General features: G+C 35.7%; 1 protein-coding gene across 3 annotated transcripts in view; it reads left to right on the top strand.

Annotated features, from left to right (window-relative positions):
• DACH1 (dachshund family transcription factor 1) overlaps window positions 1-22,023 on the top strand; it is a 363,667-nt gene that overhangs the window by 150,101 nt on the left and 191,543 nt on the right. For all 3 annotated transcript variants that reach the window (XM_067292635.1, XM_067292618.1, XM_067292628.1), the window contains exon 2: window positions 3,166-3,281. In XM_067292635.1, coding sequence (XP_067148736.1) covers window positions 3,166-3,281 — 116 coding nt within the window. The remainder of the gene's footprint in view (window positions 1-3,165; window positions 3,282-22,023) is intronic.

Raw genomic sequence — 22,023 nt, 5'->3', positions numbered from 1 at the left:
GAAGGATAACTTGCATTGCTCTGCTGTTTTAATATATCTTTTGCATAACACAGCTCATACTTATTTAATGCATTACTTCATAGTGAAGACAAATCAGTAAGTAGAAGTGAGAATATTTGAATCAGGCTTCTTATCTTGGAATGAAAGTGAGCTTGTTCTAATGTAAAAATATGTAGCTTGTTACTAGGAGCAAATTTAGGGAAAAATCACTGAAAAAATGATTCATTAGGCTATTTTTATCATTCCGCTTATGATATTTAAGCTCACTAGCAGTGCTTGTAATTTTTTAAAGAGTTTTTTATAATATAGCTATAAAGTGATAATGAATTACAAGACTGTGCAAGTTTTCAAGCTAGAATCAGAATGATTACTTTTAAAAATAATTTTTATGTTTCAAATTTTCACAACTTTTGTAATGATTCATACAGAATTCTTGAAATTCTTACCACCTGTTGTTTGAAAAGGGTTCTTATAAAATGGAAATATTTCAGTTTAGGAATTCGATTAATGAAACAAGTACATTGTATAAATAACAGTTTAAGACAATTATTATTACATAACCAGTTACTAGGGAAAATTGATGTATGTTTAATTTAACCAATGAGTGGTTTACTCATTTTAACTGTTTATTGCGTAGTCTGCTGTAACCCTAAATTAGGTCTTCCAGATTTCAAAAAATAATTCTTGCATTTGGTTTTCTGCCTTTTCATAAGTAACAATCATTCCTTAAATAGATAAAAGCTTTTTTATAGTAAGTTTGATTTGGTGCTTTGTTGCTTAAAAATGATATCAGGATAAAAGGACTTTACTTCTCAGAAATTTCATTTAAATATTGTTACTTAGATTCGATTTGGGAGTTTAGAACTTCTTTATGAAAGCACTTACTCAGTAAAATTGTATTACTGGGCTCATTTATGGCTTTGACTGCCACAGTCCTTTTGTACAGAGCAGCACAATCAACTTAGTTGTAGAAGGAGACCAATGGAGGAGTTGTGCCTTAGGTATTGCAGTATCCCTTACCTATAATTTGTTGCTTGACCTTTTTTGACTGATTCAGTCCATGGTGTTGTCTCTTCGGCTTTTGGTTTTGTTCTGTTTGTGCACATCCACCAAACCTGCATCCTGAGACAAAAGCATTCTGACTTTGCCACGACTATATTTGGTAGTAAGCATTAATGCATTAAAGTGAATCTTTGCAGGAGTGAACTTGTTGGTTTTTAAAGACTTGTAAGCCACTGGTATGTTGTGCATTATGATATAGCACCCTGCTTATGCTTTTTATGCTGTTGTCACACCCTTTCCTACTCATGTCACTGCTGTGATTTGAGAACAGTGCATCATCATAGGTATTTAAATAAAGCCATTAAAGTTTTCTTACACAGTGGGATTTTTTGGTGGGTGAATATATTAGAAGCACTCCATTTAAATCAGATTATTTTGTGCATAATTTTTATCAGTTTTATGTGTATTCATGGTATGCTTATTTTTATTGTAAATCACAAAGGAAATTTTAAAGAAAAGGGGAAGACATTTGATTTGGTCCTGTGATGTCTCAGTATGAGCTAGAATCAGATGATATTGTTTTTCTACAAGTGCTTTACTTGTGTTCACCAACACATGAGGATTTTGTTTGTATTAAAGAAAGCCAAAAATCCCAAACCAATCAAAAAATTATCAAGCTTATAATATTATTAATGACCTCAGCTCAGGACATTAAGTTAGGAATTAATGATCAGTTAAGGTTAATGACTCAATGCCTTGAGTCATTAAATTCCAAGAAAATGTCCTGTAGTTTGATTGTTTTTGGTTTATTAAAGATAGGTTGTAGAAGTTGAAAAAAACCCCTCACCCTATTTCTGAATATATGTACAGAAAAAGTAATCATTTTATTATCTGCCTCCTTCTGCAATCCCAGCATAGGTAAAAATCCTGTTATACTTAATGAGAGTTTTGTTAGTCTAAGGACTTAAGGAGCAAAACCATTGATAGCCACCTTTTCTTCTTTCTTATTTGGAAATTAATGAAGAAACCCAAAAGTTTGGCAAAGCATAGGTTAACACTGCAGTGTTAGAACTGCGCATCACCTTTTTCTGAGAAATCATTCCAAAATGCCCCCTAAATAAGCAGTTATTGGGATATTGTGATAATACCATGTTAGGATCCGTACATAGGAATACGAACCTTTGTATATGCATTATATGTAGCAGATACATGTTTGCATTTAGTGGGTAATAAGTATTTTCATTGTAATCTGTATCTAATTTGTATGCTACGTACACAGTCCAGGAGATGGAAAGTTGTGTATGTGAGCATTTAACAGACAAGGAGTGTTTAAACCTGAAGCCCTTTAATTATCCTTACTGGGCAGATGTAAGCTGCTGCGATGGCAGTTGCTCGACAATATCTTACAAATAATTCTGAGTCCTTTCTGACATAAAGTAGTATATTTAAAGTAAGGTGACTTAGTGAGATTTTCACTTTAAATAGAATAAGGGTTAAATGATAACTTGACTTATCTTTTAAATGACAAAAAATAAAGAAATTGCAAGACCTTTTCACACATTAGATATGTATTGTCATTTATCATCTAGATATCAGGCTAGCAGTGCGAAGTAATAAAACATATCATCGAAAAATGTGCTATAGGTCTGAATCACTCTTTCATTCCACCTCCCAGCTAACTGTAGTATTAAATCAAACAAGCAGAACATTTCCTTAGGCAGCCATTGCCTTTTAATTTCCTGAAGAACCTTAAAATATCATTCATTACAAGTACTACACATATTTGGTTTTTAAAAGTCTCATAAATCAATAGCAGGCTGACTGTAATAATTATTACAAGTTAGTGCATAATTTTCGTGCTGAAGGCTGCATGCAGAACTTTAGCATATGCAAACGAGGCAATTCAAACTGTGTATAGATATTAATATGAAGAAGCAGGTAACGAGGTGCAGGCTATGAATTATGCATCAAGAGTGGCTGATCTTCAATGAAGAAAATGAATTCAGCATGTAATCTAATTAGTGATGGAAGTCTATTACATCTAACTGCAAAAGCAACCGTCCTTGAAACAAATTTATTTACAGTCCATGTTACCACTTGAAACAACTTTGAAATGATGTGTAAGACAACAGCTTAATTGTAAAAATTTTTTGTTTGTTTCAGTTCTAGACCTGGAAGGCCTCCTAAGAGGACTCAAAGTGTCACCTCCCCAGAGAATTCGCACATCATGCCACATTCTGTCCCAGGCCTCATGTCTCCTGGAATCATCCCGCCAACAGGTAAGATTGCTGGAAACGCGTTAGCCTGACATTTGCGATCTTTTGCATAGTTGACTGATACCCACTTTGTTAATAAATTAGCAGTCTAAACAGAAACACCCTCATACCACAAATGAGTTCTGGAATGGGGGGTACGTGATTGCTACATGAACATATTGTACATAATGGAAATTTTGGCAGCTCAGTATGTTAAAATATAAATAACTGAGCAAATGGTAATCCTTTACATTTTTTTCTCTTTACTTGTTCTTTATAAACAAAAACCTTTCAGAGCATGAATTGCCTTATCTATCATTAGAAAATGACCTCCATATTCATTTTTAAAAGATCAGATATCTTCTGTTTTTTCGCTCCTTTTTTGATTAGATAATGTCGTCATGAGTACAGTTGCCTGAAGAAACTGAGTTAGTTAAAATAACTCTATGTTACACACACGTCTTTCTTAATTTTTCATCCTCAAATTCTTTTTTTGATATGTCTCCTGAGGCCTTACACTCATGTGAAGTCTAGTAACAATCTGTTTCTCAAACTGCTATTTTCTTTTGAAAGTTACTATAATATTGTCCAGCAGTGACTTACTCCTAGACATAGTCTCACTTAAATTATGAGGGACTATGTTGCAAAAAGGCGGTAAATACAGCCACCTGAAGATGGAGGCACCCAACAGTCAAGCTGTTGACTCTGGTGCCACATTCTAGCTCTTCATGTTACAAACTATTTAAAATCTCCTGTTTCTTACAGCAAAGCTGATCTGAGCTTCTTCCCCAGTTGTTCCCCACTTGTTTGCACAGCTGAGTCTCTAGCACTGATGTTCTCTTAAGGCAAAGAAAGATAATAATCCAGACACTTCCATATGGAGGACAGGGTTGCTGAGTCTTGGAGATAGCGGTCAGGGTGGATGTTCAAGTACTTGCCCACTTCTGCTTGAGTATGAGCGTGATCCTTGGCATGGATGTGGTCATAGCTGACTAATGCCTCCAAAATGATGCACAGTTCAGGGAATATCTCATGCCAGAGACTTCTGGCGGTTTGGATGCAAGTGTCTGGAGGAGGGAGGAAGGGAAGAGAGTTTGGCTCTGTGGACACAAGGGAGCCACCTCTCTTGGCTCTAGGGCCAGAGAACTGTTTTACATAGTGATACAGACATAATCAGAACAGTTTTATTGGGGACTTAATGTTTTTCAAAAGGCTAAAGATCAAGAGCAGGGACAAAATGAAGAAAAGTCAGACAGCTAAGGTGGTAATGGAGTTACAAAGTAAGAGGGAAGGAGGGATGGGTTTAAAAGTGTAGGTGTGCATGCAGGGAGAGTGTCAGGCAAGCAGGGCTCACAGTGATAGTCTGGACAGGTGTGACCAGCAAAAAAAAGAATCAGAATTAAAAAAATCTTGCAAGAAAGGAATTATGGGATAAAATCTAATAAATACATTTGGTGCAGAGGGGAACAGAACATGAGAATAGGAGACAGGGTCTATGTAGGGAAAGAATGGAAGTTTTTACAGGGAACAAGCACTGGTGTTTGTGAGGAAGAGATCAAAAAGTGCAGATGCAAACAGAACTTGTTTGGGGGAAATAAGACAGGAAAATATCAAAGAAAAAAATGCAGGTGAAAAGTAGAAAGGAGATGACATGAAAGAAGTCAGAGAGAAATAAGCACGCAAAAAAGAGGAAGACAGAAAAAAACTCACCTTGACAAAAGAATCATTTGGGGGTTTTGTGTTACAGATGATATATAGGATCAGATCCCCTCACGATATAATATCTTTTGGGTTTTTTTGCAATTTTTTTATTATAAGGAACAGCTTAAAAACAAAACTAATGCCTAAAGTATCCAATTCCTCTCTAGTCCTTTAAAGCTGGTTATAAATTAATCATAAATATACAGTACAAAAACCACAGATCCAATTTCTTAGAATATCAGCCCACAAAAACAAATGTAGGAACCTTTCAAAATGGTGATAAATAAAAAAAATTTAAAAAAAAGAAAGTAATTCAGAAGGAAAGACAATAGGTATATATAAGATTGTAACTCATAGAATATTGTTGGGATGGTAATGCTTTGAAGGTCTCTGGCAAAAGAGGAAAGGTTTAAATGAAATAGCTATTAAATTTGAACCGGTTTCACATTACATGGCTTGCATGTTGGGATCAGGTAGTCCAAACCCCCTGCTCAAAGCAGAGTCAGCTAAAGCAGGTTTCTCAGAACTGTGTCCAGATGGTTTTGAACAAATCCAAGGATGGGGACTCCACAGCCTCCTGTGTTTCAGTTTCTGCTCATTTCCTCTTGTCCTGTCACTGGGCACCACTGAGAAGAGTCTGGCTCTGTCTTCTTTTCTCCCCCTATCAGATTTTTATATACATTGATAAGATCCCTTTGAGCCTTCTCTTCTCCAGACTAAACAAGGGAGATCTTGAGCAATCCCTTGATTATCTTAGTGACCCTAAGATCACTCCTTGTTTGGAAATTTTAATAAGTTTGAATCCTTTTAGGACCCAGCTATAAGCAGAAGAATATCAAAACACTAAGTGTTTTTTTTTTCTTCTCTCTCTTTTTTCCCTAACAAATTCTCCTTTTTCAGTTTTTTGCCTGATTTAATAATCTTAGTACAATCACTAAGTTTCCTTCCTGCCTACAGAAGACTATAGGTAATCACACAAACAATTATGTGCTATTACATGTTCTTACAGTAACAGGGATCTGAAGATACTAGGTATATCTAGGATACACAGGGCTATGATTTAATGTATGAATTTTACTTGCAAATTTTCATATTACCAAGAAACAAAATCTGCTGCATAATACAGAGATAGTATACATCTAAATGTGAAAATCCTAGTTTCAGAAGGAGGTTGCTGTTTTCGCACGTGCTGCTTCCATATGCAGATAGTATTGCTACAGAACTGTATACTGAGATTTGCTCATGGAGACTTCATAACTGTGTATAATTTTTGTAGAAGCGCAACTCAAGGATCCCTTGAAAATATATTCAGCTCCTGGTTCACCCTGAGGTTCCATTCAGAGAATGTTCCATTGTCTCTTGGAGGCTAGCGCAGTCTCAGTGTAGTAAGAGAAGGAGAAGAAAAGGAAATAAAAGCAATAATATGCCAAAGTCTGCTTGGGAGCATAAGTTGAAGAAGGCAGAATCACCTTTTGGGTGATACTCTGCCCATTTTTTCACGAGATCATAAAGGTTATGTGCAATTGCTGATCTCATGACTGTTTTTCATTAGGGTCAATTTATAGAATGTTCCCAACTTTGGGAACAGACTGACCAGCTGACAAGTGATAGTCTCATGCTTATTAGATTAATTGTAGGACATTTGAAGGTGTGACAAAATGAGAGATGAGTAACAGGAGAAAATGAAGAGTTTCTTGAATTAAAAACTGCTGGTGTTAACAAATGAAGCTAGAGATGTAAACAGCAGAAGAAAGAGGAATTTCGTGCAGATTCAGCTAAGTATACTGACTTTTCAGGCTTGTCTGGATAACACCTTCAAGCCCTTCCAAGGCTTGATTGCTCATCACAGTTAAATTAGATCCTCATCTCTCTATGGCTATATCTGCTGCAGATCTTTTTTTTTTGGCTAACGTGCTTTGTAGACTTCAAAAGCTCTCTAAACTTGGAATGGCAGATAATTGTAAGTAATCAGAAAAGCATTGTTGTACTTTCTGAGTATAGTGTGTGTTACACATTGTGCTCTGCATTTTTTATGTCTGTAGTTATTATATAGCATATAAAATATTTCCAATATTTTGTATGAACTTTGAAAGCAATTCTTTTCACTTTTCAATTAAGAATTTTTATCATTATTCTTAAGCAGGTATTTTAGGTTTTGAAACTGTTTTGTAAAGCTTCTAACTTGATTCTTCTGCAACGTGGCCTAATGGGTGTGTAATCTAGGGTGCTGAAAAAAGTAACTACAAAAGTCTCATACTTATTTCAGGAACTTCATTTTTCTCCCAGAGATGAAAAGTGAATATAAAGTGCTTTTGGAAATAACTAATTAAGGGCGTGATAAGAATACTACTTTTCATATACATAGTTTTTACTTTGTCCAGTGATTTCAAAGCACTTTGCCTGTTTAATTTTATTACATTAAGTTAATCTTATATTAAGTTAATCTCACTGGTTATTATTGTCGTTGTTGTTATTATCATCTTGGACAGATTTGCTTAAATAGTAGGCACTTCTTTCTCCACCTATTCCACATCTTATACCCAAACCTTTTTTTCAGTGTAAAGGCTCCTCTGAAAAATTCACGTTTGAATTATAACTAGTTTCCTGTATTAAACACCCTTGTTCTGTTCTTTCTGTTTTTTCTCCTTTTAAGTGATAATTTGAAGATGTCGTTTCTAATCTCATCCTTATTTTCTCTCTTGCACTGTGGCCTGAATCAATAAAAATATATTCCAACTTCCATCCTGTGCAAAACTCTCTGAGCCAAGAAGCGTTTTTCTGGGAGGATTAGGGTAGAGAGAGAGTTGAAAGGTTTTGTATAGATTATTTCAGCATGGAGGACAAATGGAGTTCACAGATGCAGCTGTTGATAAAGTGTGGCAATGTTTCTTCTGAAATAGAAGCTGGAATTATTTGGTGTTTAAAGAAAGATTAATCTCATAATGAAATAATTTCATTTTCATTGATTTACGGTTATTTGATATTGTATTAGGCAGAAGTGAAAGAGAATGGTTAAAATATAATAATCATTGTTATTATACCCCCATCATATTAGATATTACCAAGAAACAAAATCTGTAGTTGGAAGAATTTTCTCCTGGCAGTCTCATTCCTGTAAAGTCTTAAGAAAGTATTTAACTTATCTAAATGAACTGAGTCGAGTTATAAGAGTATTTCAGGGTCTAGAAATTAAAATTTTGAGTTATATACTAAGTTTGAGATGCAAACCTATTATTCAGTTATTTATTTTATGTAGTGCACAAATTTTGAGACCCTGTATTGGTTAAAAATATATACATTAATAAAGTTGTGTGACTATAACTTACTTCTTTTAAAAATGTATGCCATGTTATAACAGTGTGTGCTTATTGGTATTTCATCATCTTTAACCTGTATACCGCTTTCAGCTGATGTTATAGTATGATATGCTGTTTATCTGTTCAGAATGAGCTAACATATTGTAAAAGTAAGCAACAAAATCCTACTTTTAGATTGATAAACTGTAACCTAATTCAATAAACTGAATCAGATTACACAAGCATTTTTGTACTTCATTAAGGAAGTAGTCATAATTAGTGTGAAAGCTTCTATCATGTTCACTTATTGAAGTATCACGGGAAGATATACTGACTAAACTCTGTAAATATACCATTTCATAGTTGTTGGTTTTTTTTAATTAATGTTTAATTCAGACCACCTACGCTTTTCTGAAAACGTTGTCATGATTTTGCAATATTATCATCCTGTTGAATGGATAGCTACTCTTTTCTACTTTCCTCACAAGAGAGTTTTGGTAATTAGCTGAAAAGCAATCCTTAGCTTAGTGGTTTAAGTTCCAATGAGTCCCTTAAGTTCACTAGTTAATAATAAAGTTGATTTTCTGTTTAGCCACAAATCTTATAAATCTGCCAAAATTAAACGATTCCATTTCAGCACCTATTACAGTAAGAATACAAGACAGAGTGGGAGCATCAGTGCTTAGCTATATAATCTCAGGCATATGCAAATTCATTCTTTTCTGACTTTCAAGGTTTTACTCCTCAACCTTCATTTTAAATAAAGTGTTATGGTAAAATGATATTTACTATGGTATATGAACAGAAAATATTAAGTCACATAAATGTAAGAATTTACTACAGGGTTCCAGTAATCAAAGAACTGGACTCCTGTGAGCAGTCAATGGTTTCTGAAGCTCTTTGTAAGAAAACAGGATATGACTACATGTTTTTTTCATAGACAGATGTATGGAAGATCTCCAACCAGGTAGATTATATACCATCTCTGGATCTAAAGCTATTTAACCACATTTGCTTCTGACACATAACTATTTTGCTTCTAGCCATTCCTCAGCAGGAGAAGGCTTCGAATATCTTTGCTTGCAATAAACTGTGTAGACATAGCTGTATTCATTAATAAAATTGTTTTTAAACCAAGAATTACTTGCATAAATGTAACTTTTTATTAAAAATTTTTAATCAATAAGAACTTGTACATTTTGCAGTACTACACCATATGACACAATATATAAACACACACACACATCTTAAAATATATATACACATATATAAAAATGTAGCATGAACATTAAAGTTGTGTAGTCACACACTAAAGGTTAAAAGATTCCAGAATCAGAGCTTCCCATAAAAATCTTAGCATAGGCTTGCATGTATTCTTTATGGAAGCTTTTCCAAAATCACTTGAAAAGTCAGCATTCTTTGTTCTATCTCAGTCTATCTTTCCTGGCTTGCAGTCCAATATCATTAACACAACAGAAAATGTTCTCCTTTGCTGTACTGTCTCTTTTGCTGTCATTTCTATATACTGAAGGGGAAAAGTGTTCTTTCAAAGTAACATATTATTGTATAGGCTGTTCCTAAATAGGTTCAGATTCCCAATTTGATGTTTTAACTTTGCAACACTGATGTCCTTTAAAAATAAAAATTGATAAAGTTTTCAAGTTTTTCAGTGACATAAAACCTCTAGAAATTCTGTTATTTTAGTCACAGAATCACAAAATAGTTGAGGTAGGAAGGGAGATCTGGAGATTGTCTAGTCCAGACACCCTGCTCAAAGCACGGTCAGCTAGAGCAGCTGTCTCAGGACCGTCTCCAGCTGGTTTTGAATAACTCCAAGAATGGAGACTCCACAACCTGCCTGCGAAAACGGTTCCAGTGTTAGACACCCTCCCCCACCCACCCTTTTTTCAGATGTTTCGGTTGAATTTCCTGTATTTCAGTTTGTGCCCATTGCCTCTTCTCCTGTTATTGGGCACCCACGGAGAAGAGTCTGGCCCTATCCTCTTTACAGCCTCCCATCAAGTATTTTTACATGTTGACAAGATCCCCCTGAGCCTTCTCCAGGCTAAACAGTGCCACCTCTTTCAGCCTCCCCTTATATGAGAGATGCTCCAGTCCCTTCATCATCTTATGGCTGTTCTCTGCACTCACTCCAGCATGTCCATATCTCTCGTTTACTGGGGAGCACTGAACTGGACCCAGCGCTACAGCTGTAGTCTCACCAGTGCTAAGTAGAGGGGAAGGATCATCTCGCTCGACCTGCTGGCAACACTCTTCCTAATGCAGCCCAGGAGGCTGATGGTCTGCTTTGCCAGAGGGGCACAATGATGCATCATGTTCAACTTGGTGGCCACTAGGACCCAAAGGTCCTTTTCTGCCACACCACTTTCCAGCTGGGTAGCCCCCAGTGTGGGCATGGGGTTATTCCTCTCTAGGTGCAAGACTTTGCATTTCCCTTTGCTGAACCTCATAAGATTCTTGTTGGTCTCTTTCTCCAGCCTGTCAAGTTCCTTCTAAATGGCAGCAAATCCATCATCTAGTGTATCAACCTCACAGCTTTGTATTGTTCAAAAACTGGCTGAGAGTGAACTCAGTCCCATCATCCAGGTCATTAATGAATATGCTAAACAGCATTGGACCCATTATTGATCCCTAGGGGACCCCACTAGTGACAGGCCTCTACAGAGACTTTGTGCTGCTGGTCACAGCCCTTTGAGCCTGGCAGTTCAGCCTGTTTTCAGTCTACCTCACCACATATTTATCTACTCTGTATTCCATCAGCTTGTTGATGAGGATGTTATGGGAGACAGTGTCAAAAGCCTTGCTAAAGTCAAGATAAGCAATATCCTCTGCTCTTCTCTTCACCATCAAGCTAGTCATTTCAACTAGATAGGCGTAGAAGACTATCAGGTTTGTCAGGCAAGATTTCCCCTTCATAAGTTCATGCTGACTACTCTCAGTCGCCTTCTTGTCCTTCATATGTTTGGAAATAATTTCTAGGAGGATTTGCTGCATTGCCTACCCAGGGATCAAGGTGAGGCTGATGAGTCTGTAGTTGCCCAGATCCTACTTCTTGCCCTTCTTGAAGACAGGAGTGACATTTGCCTTTTTCCAGTCCTCAGGAACCATCCCCGATTGCTATGACCTTTCAAATATAATCAAAATTGGCCTTGGACTGACATCAGCCAGCTCCCTCAGCACTCATGGGTCCATCCCATCAGGCCCCATGGACTTGTGCATGTCCAATTTGTTTAAATGTTCTCTAACCTGTTCCTCCTCTACTGAGGGTAAATCTTCCTTGCTCCAGACTTTTCCACTGGTCTCAGGGGCCAGATATTCCTAAAGGCAAATCTTACCAGTAAAAACTGAGACAAAGAAGGGTTTGTCTCCAGAGTGTGAAAACTGGACCTTTAGTTTCATAATATAACTACTGTCATGGTGTTAAATGGATGGGCACCACATTACTCAGACTCATGGCTATTATTGAATTGCCAGATGCTTCTAAACCAGAGAACGATCACTGTACCCCAACTCAAATGGTACTGAGTGACTTGCGTCAGTATTGCTCAGGCTTCTTCTGAAGCTTCTTCTTTAGCCACTTCTGAAGTACACTGGTCATGCCCACAGTAGATAGCTTGTGACCTCGGACCACTTCTGCATTCCATATGGTTTCCCAAGATATTGCTATTATTTTTTTACAGAGAATCTCATATGAGAGTGTGTCTTAGTCTACAAGAGTTGTATTTTTAGTATGTGTTGCATGAATCTCAGTAAGGACATAAGTGGGTGCCTGAAGATTCAAAGCCTGCTAGTATACCATTGGAGGACCATGTAAGTCAGAAAAAAGTCAAACCTCATGCAGGTTTGCCCACCGCCTATTGAGGAGAGTCCCTGGACTGAACTGTTTCCAGAAATGGTTCCTGCTCTTGATTTAGGAGGAAAAAGTTGGTTCACTTCAAAAACAAACTCTGGGAATAAACACTTAGGCAGTGTGCATAGTCAGTACCTAGACCCAAGAATGAACTGAGGAGTGAAGTTATTTTACAACATAGGTTGTGCTGTAGTGAATCCTCTATTTTACTTGCATCTTATAACTACTCATTCAGTATTAGGTTGTGATGTGTACAGATTTATGACTTTTTTAGTGGAAAATGAGGCAAGTAATCTTGATTTCTTCCTGGATTGCAGACTAATTTTGCATTCTGAAGGCTAAGGGTGTAACGGTAGTGATTTGTGAATTCTCCCATATGAATGATATATCTGTGTCAATTCTGTAGGATCCCCCTTGAAGGATCATATTCTGTGCAGATGAACTATTCAAAGATGAGAGTAGTAGGCCACTAATAATGTCTGGTAGTTTTCAGATATTTATAGCTTGGCTAAATCAGGATAGATTTAATGTGATCAGCAAAAAAACATCTCTCTGACTGCGGGATTCTTCTTCATCCAAATTCCAGTTTCTTGTTTCTAATCACAAAAACATATAAAAAGTCTTGGCCAAGACAAACAAACAAAAAACCAAACTTTTCAAAAGAAGATATTTTATCATCAGTATATCCTATGATACAGATATGATACATGCAAAAGAACCCCTCCCAAACTTCCTAAAGCAAAAACTGCATGTAACCCCCACCAAACCCTAAACTGTTGATACAAATAAAACAATTAAAATCTCAGTCTTAAAGGCAAAGTTACCTGTGACTAAGTTTGGACCCAGTAATGGAAGTGCTCACCAGTCATTATTACAGCTTCCTGAATTCCAGCTTACTGTTGTTTGTAATTGAAATGAAAAAGTTATTTACAAGATAGTTTTTGCAGAGTACATTGATTGTTTCACAAAATTAAATTATGCAAAATGGAAACCTGTCAATTGTAGGAAATACTGAGATTCTCTTGTAACTCAGATTTCAGGCAAGGTTTTTCAGTAGAAAAACAGCAAGATAATCATGAACCTGCATCTGGAGTTTTTCTTATTATAAACTTGAGATTTTTGCAACCAAAATCTTTCTTTCTACTTGGGATGTTTAGCCAGAACAATTTGATATGCAATCACTTGAGAAACTAATCTTTTACCAAACGAACAGTGCATTGCCATTTTAAACATCAAGTACAGAACATTGTTTTAATTAACACTGCCAGTAAAAATGAACCTAGGCTGCTAAATTTGGAGTATTATATCAGTCATATATTGCTATAGCGATATAGTAAAATGGTACTTGTAAGAGTATGCATAGCAAGATTTGGTACAAAGCTCAGTTTCAACACATCTCTAACTATTGTTCTATGACATTAGGTTCTTGAATGCCATCAAGATGCCTATCTCCTTTCCTGTAGAATTAGACTATTTATTGTCCTTGGATAACATGATCAATGAAGTGTAAATGATTTTGGCTCTTCATTTATATATGATCTGCTACCAGTGCTACGTAACGCATTCAATAAAAGATTACTTCAGATTTGTATATTCCAAAGTTTGGTCCATGATTTCATTATAGTATATTTGGGGAGTCTCTAAAATACAGGAAGAAGCTGGAACTTGATGTATTTAACACAGTTTTATAATTTTCTTGGTCAAGTGTCATTTTTTAATATGACTGTCTCCTGGTTAAGAACAATATGTGCTGTGCAGTTTTCCAGATCTCACACAGGATATTAAATATAAAGGGAATATCCAGAGAAGATGTCAGGTAGCATAGGTTTTTTTGTTATATGATGTAGGAATTTTTTGTTATACAATGTAGGAATTAGGTGAATTTAAAAATTTGCTTAAGTAAAAGAAACATTCAAGGAAAATAGCTGTAAGCAAACACCGTTACATCTGGGCAACCTTAGATGACTGCACTTCAAGCAGGAAAGAATGAGCTACAAAATGTATTAATTTTATTAATATTTGTTTAAGTCATGTGTTTGATAATAGCAGCTTGGAAGGGTCAAGCATCTAATCATCACATCATACCTAACCTTTCAGGCAACAAGCTTACAGAACACAAAATGAACTTAGGCAGTTTTCCAAGGAGAACCAGCCACTATATGAGTTGTCCTTTTGACTTACAGCTCTAGTAATGTTGGCTGCATGAATTTTATATGACACGATAGCATATGATCAGAATTGTAATGAATCCATTATCAGTTGTTCACAGTGTGTTGTATTGTTGTTGTTACTCATGTTGTCTTATGCAATATGTAAGAGTTAGCAGAAAGCAGACCTAACTGAGACGTGATTTTTAAGGAGAGGAAGGCTGTTCTGGTTCAAGTCCTGGTCTCAGGACCAAGGCTAGGTTGTTGTGGGAACTTGATTCCAGACCCTGTGCAAATTGCTTAATTCTCTCTCTCTTTTTTTTTTTTTTTTTTTTGCTTGGTTGTTTTACCTGGAGATCAGAGTGTACTGCACTGTGATGTAAAATTTATCATATTGTAAGCTGTGCTAATGAACTGTACTGCAAATATAAAACAATCTGTCAATTTTTGCTCATGGAACTGTCTGCAGCGCTTGTGTTTTATACAAACTCAAGCTGTTGGTCTGAGCTTCCATGCATTCAAAATACTAAGTTTGAAAACCTCATTTTACTTTTTTCAGGTGAGAAGACTTATTTTATTCCTTCAACGTGCAGAAATAGGTCATTTGCCTGATGTGTGCCTGAGACAACAAGTGAAAAGGAAAACAGAGTGGGATGGAAAGAGTAGGATAGGAAGACAGCAAAAAATCCCATTAGACACAGACAAAACAGTATGCATGGGTCCTGTTAAAGGATCTGACTGATGTAAGAAATCTCTTCCTAAAAAAAAAAAAATTACAAGAGGGATAAAGGAGGGAGAAAGACCTAATTATGAATAAGGCTCTGTAAAAAGATGAAAGAGGTAGAGAGAAAAATCCAGTATCCCAACCAGTGTAGTAAATATTGACTTTTTAAATGATCCTATAACACCACACTGATACTCCATTTGTCTGCACTACCTTTTACAGGTCATGGTCTTTTCATGTCTGTCCTAGACTACGAGCTACTTGCTTTGCACGAACTGTTTCACTACGTGTAGTACTGCTACACTGTATTGAATTCAGTGCATTTCTATATATTTGTGACTGTTATTTATTACTGCACTAATGTGAAAGTGTCTTAACAGCCTTAATTATTAGAACATAATACTAGCAAAAGCACTTGCATACTTTTTAGCATTTGCACTTTGATATTTTCACATATATTTACTGTTTTTTTTGATAGTTTTATGGAAATATTGTAAGCAAGAAAATTCATTTCTCAACTGAGAAGAACATTAATCTGAGCCCCTACCACCATCCTGGTGGCTCTCTTTTTACATGAGCAACTGTTTTTGTGTGGAGTGGGGGAAGTGAGAGTTCTATATCCCTTGATATAACCAACTCATTCAATGTAATACAAGTTTGTTTGCTTGCTATTGTCTATTAATTCATGACTATTGAGAAGTTACAAAGCTACTTTGTTAGTGTATTTGTAGCATTGATTTCAGGGATTGTCCTCTCTCAACAGTGCTTATCTAGGAGGCTTTATTTTGTCTTTGTGAAATGTTTTTAGTTATGAATGTTTTACAAAAAAACTCTTAAATCATCTCCTTTCTATCCAGTCTTAATTGCAATGAGACACTCCATTCAAGCTGTCAGCAAAGAATGAACTGTTACTGCTGGTAGTATTAGAGATGTTACTGCTGTTACACATGGACATTTAGAAAGAATCTTAGAGTGAGGAGAGTGCCACTGTTGTTGTTATACTATGTTGATGAGGTCATCATTTAGTTTCTGAATATGAAAACAGTGTCATGCTGGGAATGAGTAAGTTGGAGAAAGGAAAACTGCACCTAATCAAAACAAAATTAATAATGACACCGAGTAATCTAACTCATCGAAATCCATGGCAATGGTAGATAAATAAATAGACAGTGTACTGGCGAATTTTACTGAAAGATAAGGTTTTGTCAACATTACCTTTTTGTTACTTGGTGGGTGAAATTTAGGTTGATGTAGAGGAAGTAGAATGATTTGTGCTCAGTCTATTAAGTGGGCGGATGCATCTACTAAATTTCCTTTTCACTCTGTTCATTATGCTGTTTGTTATCACAGGCACTAAATCCACACATATGGCTTGAAAAATCCAGTTGCCCATATTGAAAGGAAAGTTATAGAATAACATTGCTTTCTGCAGATTGTACTTTTTTTAAAGAACATTTCTGGCACTTACAGTGGAAATACAGAGTTCAAAGCATAAGATGGTATCAATCACATATTCCAAAGATCTCCATTTATGATCACATCGGGTTACTGGGATTTCCTTGCTAAGAATCATGAAAATCAGGGGTAGGATCTTAAGTAAACAACATCACTAAAAGCATGACGTCACTTCTACATTTTCTTCTGACAGTAAACTAATTCCTTAATGATATATTATGATATGCATATATGCATCAGTCTAAAATAAGACCTAGATAAAATTACTGTATTAGAATTCTGCCTCTGTAATGCCACTTAAGTTTGGACTTCAGAGTGTGAGAAAAGGTGCTTAACACAGTGCAAGCAATGACTGTTTTTCTCTGTACCTTTGCTTAATGAATGTATGTGAATATGGGAATAAAAGGACTATATTACTTTGTGGGTTTAGTAACTGGGTAACTTGCTGCATCACAGCAATGCTACCAACAGAAAAAAAAAAAAGTTTTCAAAGTTTCATCAGTATTTGGTGCAAATATTTGAGAAAAAAAGGTGATTTCTTGTGAATCAGTACATTTGTTTTGAAAAGTATCTCAAAAGATTCTAGTACATTAATATTTCATTCATTTTAAGTGGAAGACAGCAATAGTTCCTGCACACTCAGTCACTGTGTGACAAAACAATTTTTAAAGTAATTTTTTTTTCCTGTATCAAAAGCTCAAAGTATGTTCTGCCTTTCAAGTCTCAGGTATGCAGACATTGGACACACCGAGGACAACGGAGCCCTAGAAGTGAATGGTGAAAAATACAGCACTCTTGCTTCTAGAGTTTATAGCAATGTGAGCTGAGTGTTTATGGAATATGGGATAACCCATTATGAAATAGGGTTTAGCATATATATATATATATGCAACTATAAGATCATATTTATATAAAATGTAAATGACTTGGGTGTGAAAATTTATATTTCTCTTTAAATCAATTTTTCTTCTCGCCTGAACAGGAAGGCCTAGGCAAGAGATGGCTACTATTCCTATATTATTCCTGTAAAGAATATGACTTTTCAGGATGCATCTGTACCAATAGATAAAGCAGTTCAGAGCTGTGCTTTGGCTTGGAGGGCAAGTTTGCATGCTGCAGCTCGCAGCTGTGCATCTCAACTCTTTCTCTTCTTCCATTCTTCCCTGAACTAATTTTCTGAAAAATTCTACTTGGCATGAGCCAAAAACATGATGAATGTATTATTGATTAAATAGTAAGGACAGCTGGGTGCTAATGCTTCAGCCCATATTCTTTGTTTAATTTTCTGGTGTGGATGAAGTATCTGGGTCTGTGTGGAAACAGAATTGGGAAATTTCTAACGAAAAATGGAGGCACCGTGACAGTATAACTGGCAGAGTAGTATGGTTTGGAGGATTATAATTTTAGTCATAGATGCTCTACTACAACCAAGGTTAGAACCTAATTTCTTCTGTGAATCTGGATTTTCTTCAAAGTTGGGATTACTGTTGTAGAAATTGAGGACAGTATATGTTTGGTATATATACTGTAAAATTACTACTTCTTTCAAAGATAAATGTTTCACTTGTAGAGCTTCTGGTACCATTTTTTGTTTAAGTAAGCTAGAGGCAAAGTTTGTAGGGAAAATTGTAACTTTTATTAGACCAAGTGCCATAGCTGGCAAAAATTTACAAGCTTTTGGAACACAAGTACTTACTCATGTCTGCTGAATAAAGTTAATCACTCCTTAGATCTAAAACATCTGAAAACAATTAAAAATGTTCATAAGGAAATGCTGCTTTAAGCACGAACAAGTTGGGTTCTCCATCTCCTGGTCAATAGTTGGATACCATTTGTCAAATGAACGTTAAAGATGAAGACTTTTTTCATTAAAATCTCATGCAGTACACCTTTTTTATGGCTTTTTAAATTGCTTTCTCCTTTATTCCAGGAGAAACTTATTCCTGTGAATCTCTTTTTGATCTACATTTACCTTTTCTCTTTATTACTCCTGTTCTGGAGGCCTTCTGTTAACTTTATGAACAAGAAGAAGAAAAAAACTGTATTTTTCTATATGCACAGTGCAGTTATTCTTGTGCAGAAAAAGAAGCTCTCAGTCCAAACACAGGAAAATTATGCATTCAGAAATTCAAAGAATTATGAGCTGATTTTGCATTTAGAGGCAAATCGTCTAAATTAATCTTTTTTATAGAAAATGTAGGGTCATCATGAGGTCAGTGGTTATGCCAACATGCCACGTGCTCCTGTAACCGCTAATGTCTGAGTCTTTAAGATATGGATAATCTTTCACATCTTTTTTTTTTCCCCCCAGAAGACTTCTGTCTGCATAGTTTTCTCAAGTAAAGTGTTTACTTTTAGATTACTTTATAATTTTTAGTTTCTGTCTCTATGGTGTCAGTAGTGTTTGTATTATTATTACAATGTTTTATGATTTTTTGTTTGTTTGTTTTAATCTCCACTTATAGAACCAGGATAGAGTGAATTTTCTGTTAGTGATCCCAGTATTAAGTGTGGTGTTCAGAAGCTGTATCATCTCAAAAAATCTGGAGTTGTAAGCCACATGCTCTGAGTAAATACTCACTCCTATTCTGTGTAAACAAGTAGGTTCCTAGAATTTGCTTTAGGTGATCTGATACCTTTGTCTGTGACTTTTTCTCAGCTAGTTCTCCCCCTCCCCTTTGTAGACTCACAGAACAGTTGCAGGAGTGAGTTTTTAAATTATCTTCCTTATTCCTGCCTCTTCCTCATATCAACTCTGTGTTTATTTAATATTCAGATATATTTTGTTAAGTCCTTAGTAATGGAAAGAAATCCTTTTTTGTACTTTAAGGATTAAAAAGAATAGCAGGATTTCATAGTAGAAGTAATAATGTACTTTTGCAGAATATTTATTTATTTTTCAGACTGTAGTTTCTATTAAGTAACCAAGTAAGTTAATAGATTTAGTAAGTAGCTCAGATATAAACTAGGACATAGGCAAAATAGAAGGATATTTAATCTGGTCCTTATATAACTTGTGATCAAGTTGGGTGAAGGTTTTCACCAATGGATTTAACTTAATTTCTGTCTCCTAGATGAGACTGTGCTATTCAATGTAGCCACAGAAACATTTGCCCTATCCTTGGTACATCATTTTATCTTTGTGTAAAAAGTTTGTGGTGTGGCTTTTTTGTTGTTTGTTCTTCTGCATAATTCAATGCAGTTTATATAACCTCTCAGATAACCCTGTCTTTTGGAATTGTATTTGAGTCTGCTTCATTGCTTCTTTTAGAATTATTCATGATTTAATTGTATTTATTCACTTAACACAGATCCATCTGTGGCCTGCTCCCAAAAGAAGGCTCCTCATTTCATCCTCTGTCACTAAACGCTAACATCTCATGCATTGCTTAGCTCCATCTCACTTTTTGTTCAGTGCTGTTCCTATGGTTACTTAAAGTGATTCTTTTTAACAGAGTTTACAGTATAATTCTTTCACTTTTTATTTGTTGCTTTGGTATGGCTTCTGCTGCCTTGAATTCATCTGGATACTTAAAGGTCACTTTATAATTATCTTACGAGATATGCAGTCTTTTAGAACTCAGCATCTTTTTCAGAGATGTGAAAGACTTTGGGAGTTCTTTATAACCTAATCAACATGTAATTGTGTGTGTGTGTGAGTATTGATATCATAGTGCATGCTGTGAAGCTTCCTCACTTTTTCAAATATTTTTGATTAGGCCACTAATTTTTGACCACTTCTCTGTCTTTCAAATAGAACATACCCAAACCTCTTCCTCCTGTTTTTGCAAAACTAAATGGTTTTGAAAAATTTTCTGATTTGTTTCGTCGTTTACGTTCCTTTCTACTTTAAACTGTTGCATTGTTCTCCATCAGATATGGACACGCAAAGCCAAAATAAAGTAAAGACGCTGAGTTTAGTTTCACCTACTGGTTTTGTTTTTAAGTCTAAAAAGTGCATGAAATGTAACTGTATTTTGGCAAGATTGTTAGACTGATTGTAGACATCTTAATGCTGCTGCTTCAAGCTCAACAGATTTATTGTTTTCCTTACTCTTTAGCAGATTGACCAATCATGAATCCTTTATCCCACCAGAATAGGCTAATTTAGTAGATCTGGGAGGAAGGCTATTAGGTAATGTTCTTTTTAGGAAAAATGAATAAGTAAACGCTGATAAATAGAGAAGCTGCAAATTAAAAGGGATTTGCAGTGCTAACATTTATCATTATATTTCCTAACTTCATTTCATGTCCATTTTCCCAAATGGCTAAAGACAATATGGACTTGAATTCTTACTCCTTTTTTTCCTCAGCTCCCTTATGTTTCCTAGCCTCTTCTCTGAAATCTCTCACACATTCTAATAATTTTGAATTATATTGTTTTTCCTTTCACATACACGTTCTAGGAGAAATTTCACCAGCTGAGAAAATGGATGCTTTTTACAAATCTTTAGCTTTTTATAACTGTCACCAGAAAAACGAGTGTTTCCAGAACTTTCAGACAAATTACCATACATTTATCTTCCCATGCTGTCTTTGCACAAGGTGTTTTCAATAACAAATTGTTGAAAAACTACCTCCTAAATGAAGGTTCACTATTTTATCATAGCATTAAAAAATTACTTGCTCTATAGTCAAAAAAGGCTGTTCACACAGCCTATCATATTAAAGTACATCTATAAATAGAATTTTCACATTTTTTAAATTGTAATTTTAATGCAAAGTTTGGCAAATCTTATTTTTGAATCATTTCTCTTTTTTTTTTTAGTATAAGTTTCCCACCTGCTTTATCCAGCTGGAATCCCATAATTCTCACCAGCATGCATATAATGGGCAATCTTTTTGATGTTGAAGCTTTCAGGATTCCATGCTAACTGTCATTATATTTTACTGTTACCATCTACTTTTTTCACGTGAAATATGCTAAAAAAGGGCACTTTATTTAGAAAGACAACTACTGGGCGCAGAGCTTTCTGGGCACAGATGTTAAAACAGTTTCAGGCTGTCCTGAAAACCAGAAGCATAGGGAAAGCTGTCAGGTTTTTATAAGTTCTTCTAAGAGTTAATTTCAGATGCTTCTCTCTGTTTTGTCGGCCACCCTCTTTAAGAAGATGAAATAAAGAGCATATTTACAGTACAAAAGAGATCACTCGGCTTTAGTCCAGGTGCATCACTATTGTAACATGACTAAACTGCTTCCATTCCTGAGTTAGTACCTCTGCTGCACTGCACCATGTGAACATGCTAGTGCAGAAATCTCTGTACTATGCTTCACTAAATGAAATAAATAGGCCCATAATCATCGCTGAGCACCATCCCTTCAAGTTTACTCAAGTGAACAGGAGAGCTACATACTTCTGATCATATTTGAGAGTCTCTGTATACGCTAATGAATTTATATTTTCAAGCGTTGCCTTGCAATAAAAAGCTCAAACACTCTCCTCTCTCTCATGCCAACCACTTCCAGTGATATATTGGATTCTGTACGAAAGCAACTTGGCCACTTGCTGATGTGCTACTCTGCAGCTGATTTCCACCCCCAGTTCAAGACTTGGCAATGACTTTTGAGACG

Source organism: Apteryx mantelli, chromosome 1, assembly GCF_036417845.1.
Source record: "Apteryx mantelli isolate bAptMan1 chromosome 1, bAptMan1.hap1, whole genome shotgun sequence".
Lineage (NCBI taxonomy): Eukaryota > Metazoa > Chordata > Aves > Apterygiformes > Apterygidae > Apteryx > Apteryx mantelli.
The sequence above is the reverse complement of the archived record's forward strand: the minus strand, read 5'-3'. Positions and strand labels throughout refer to the sequence as shown.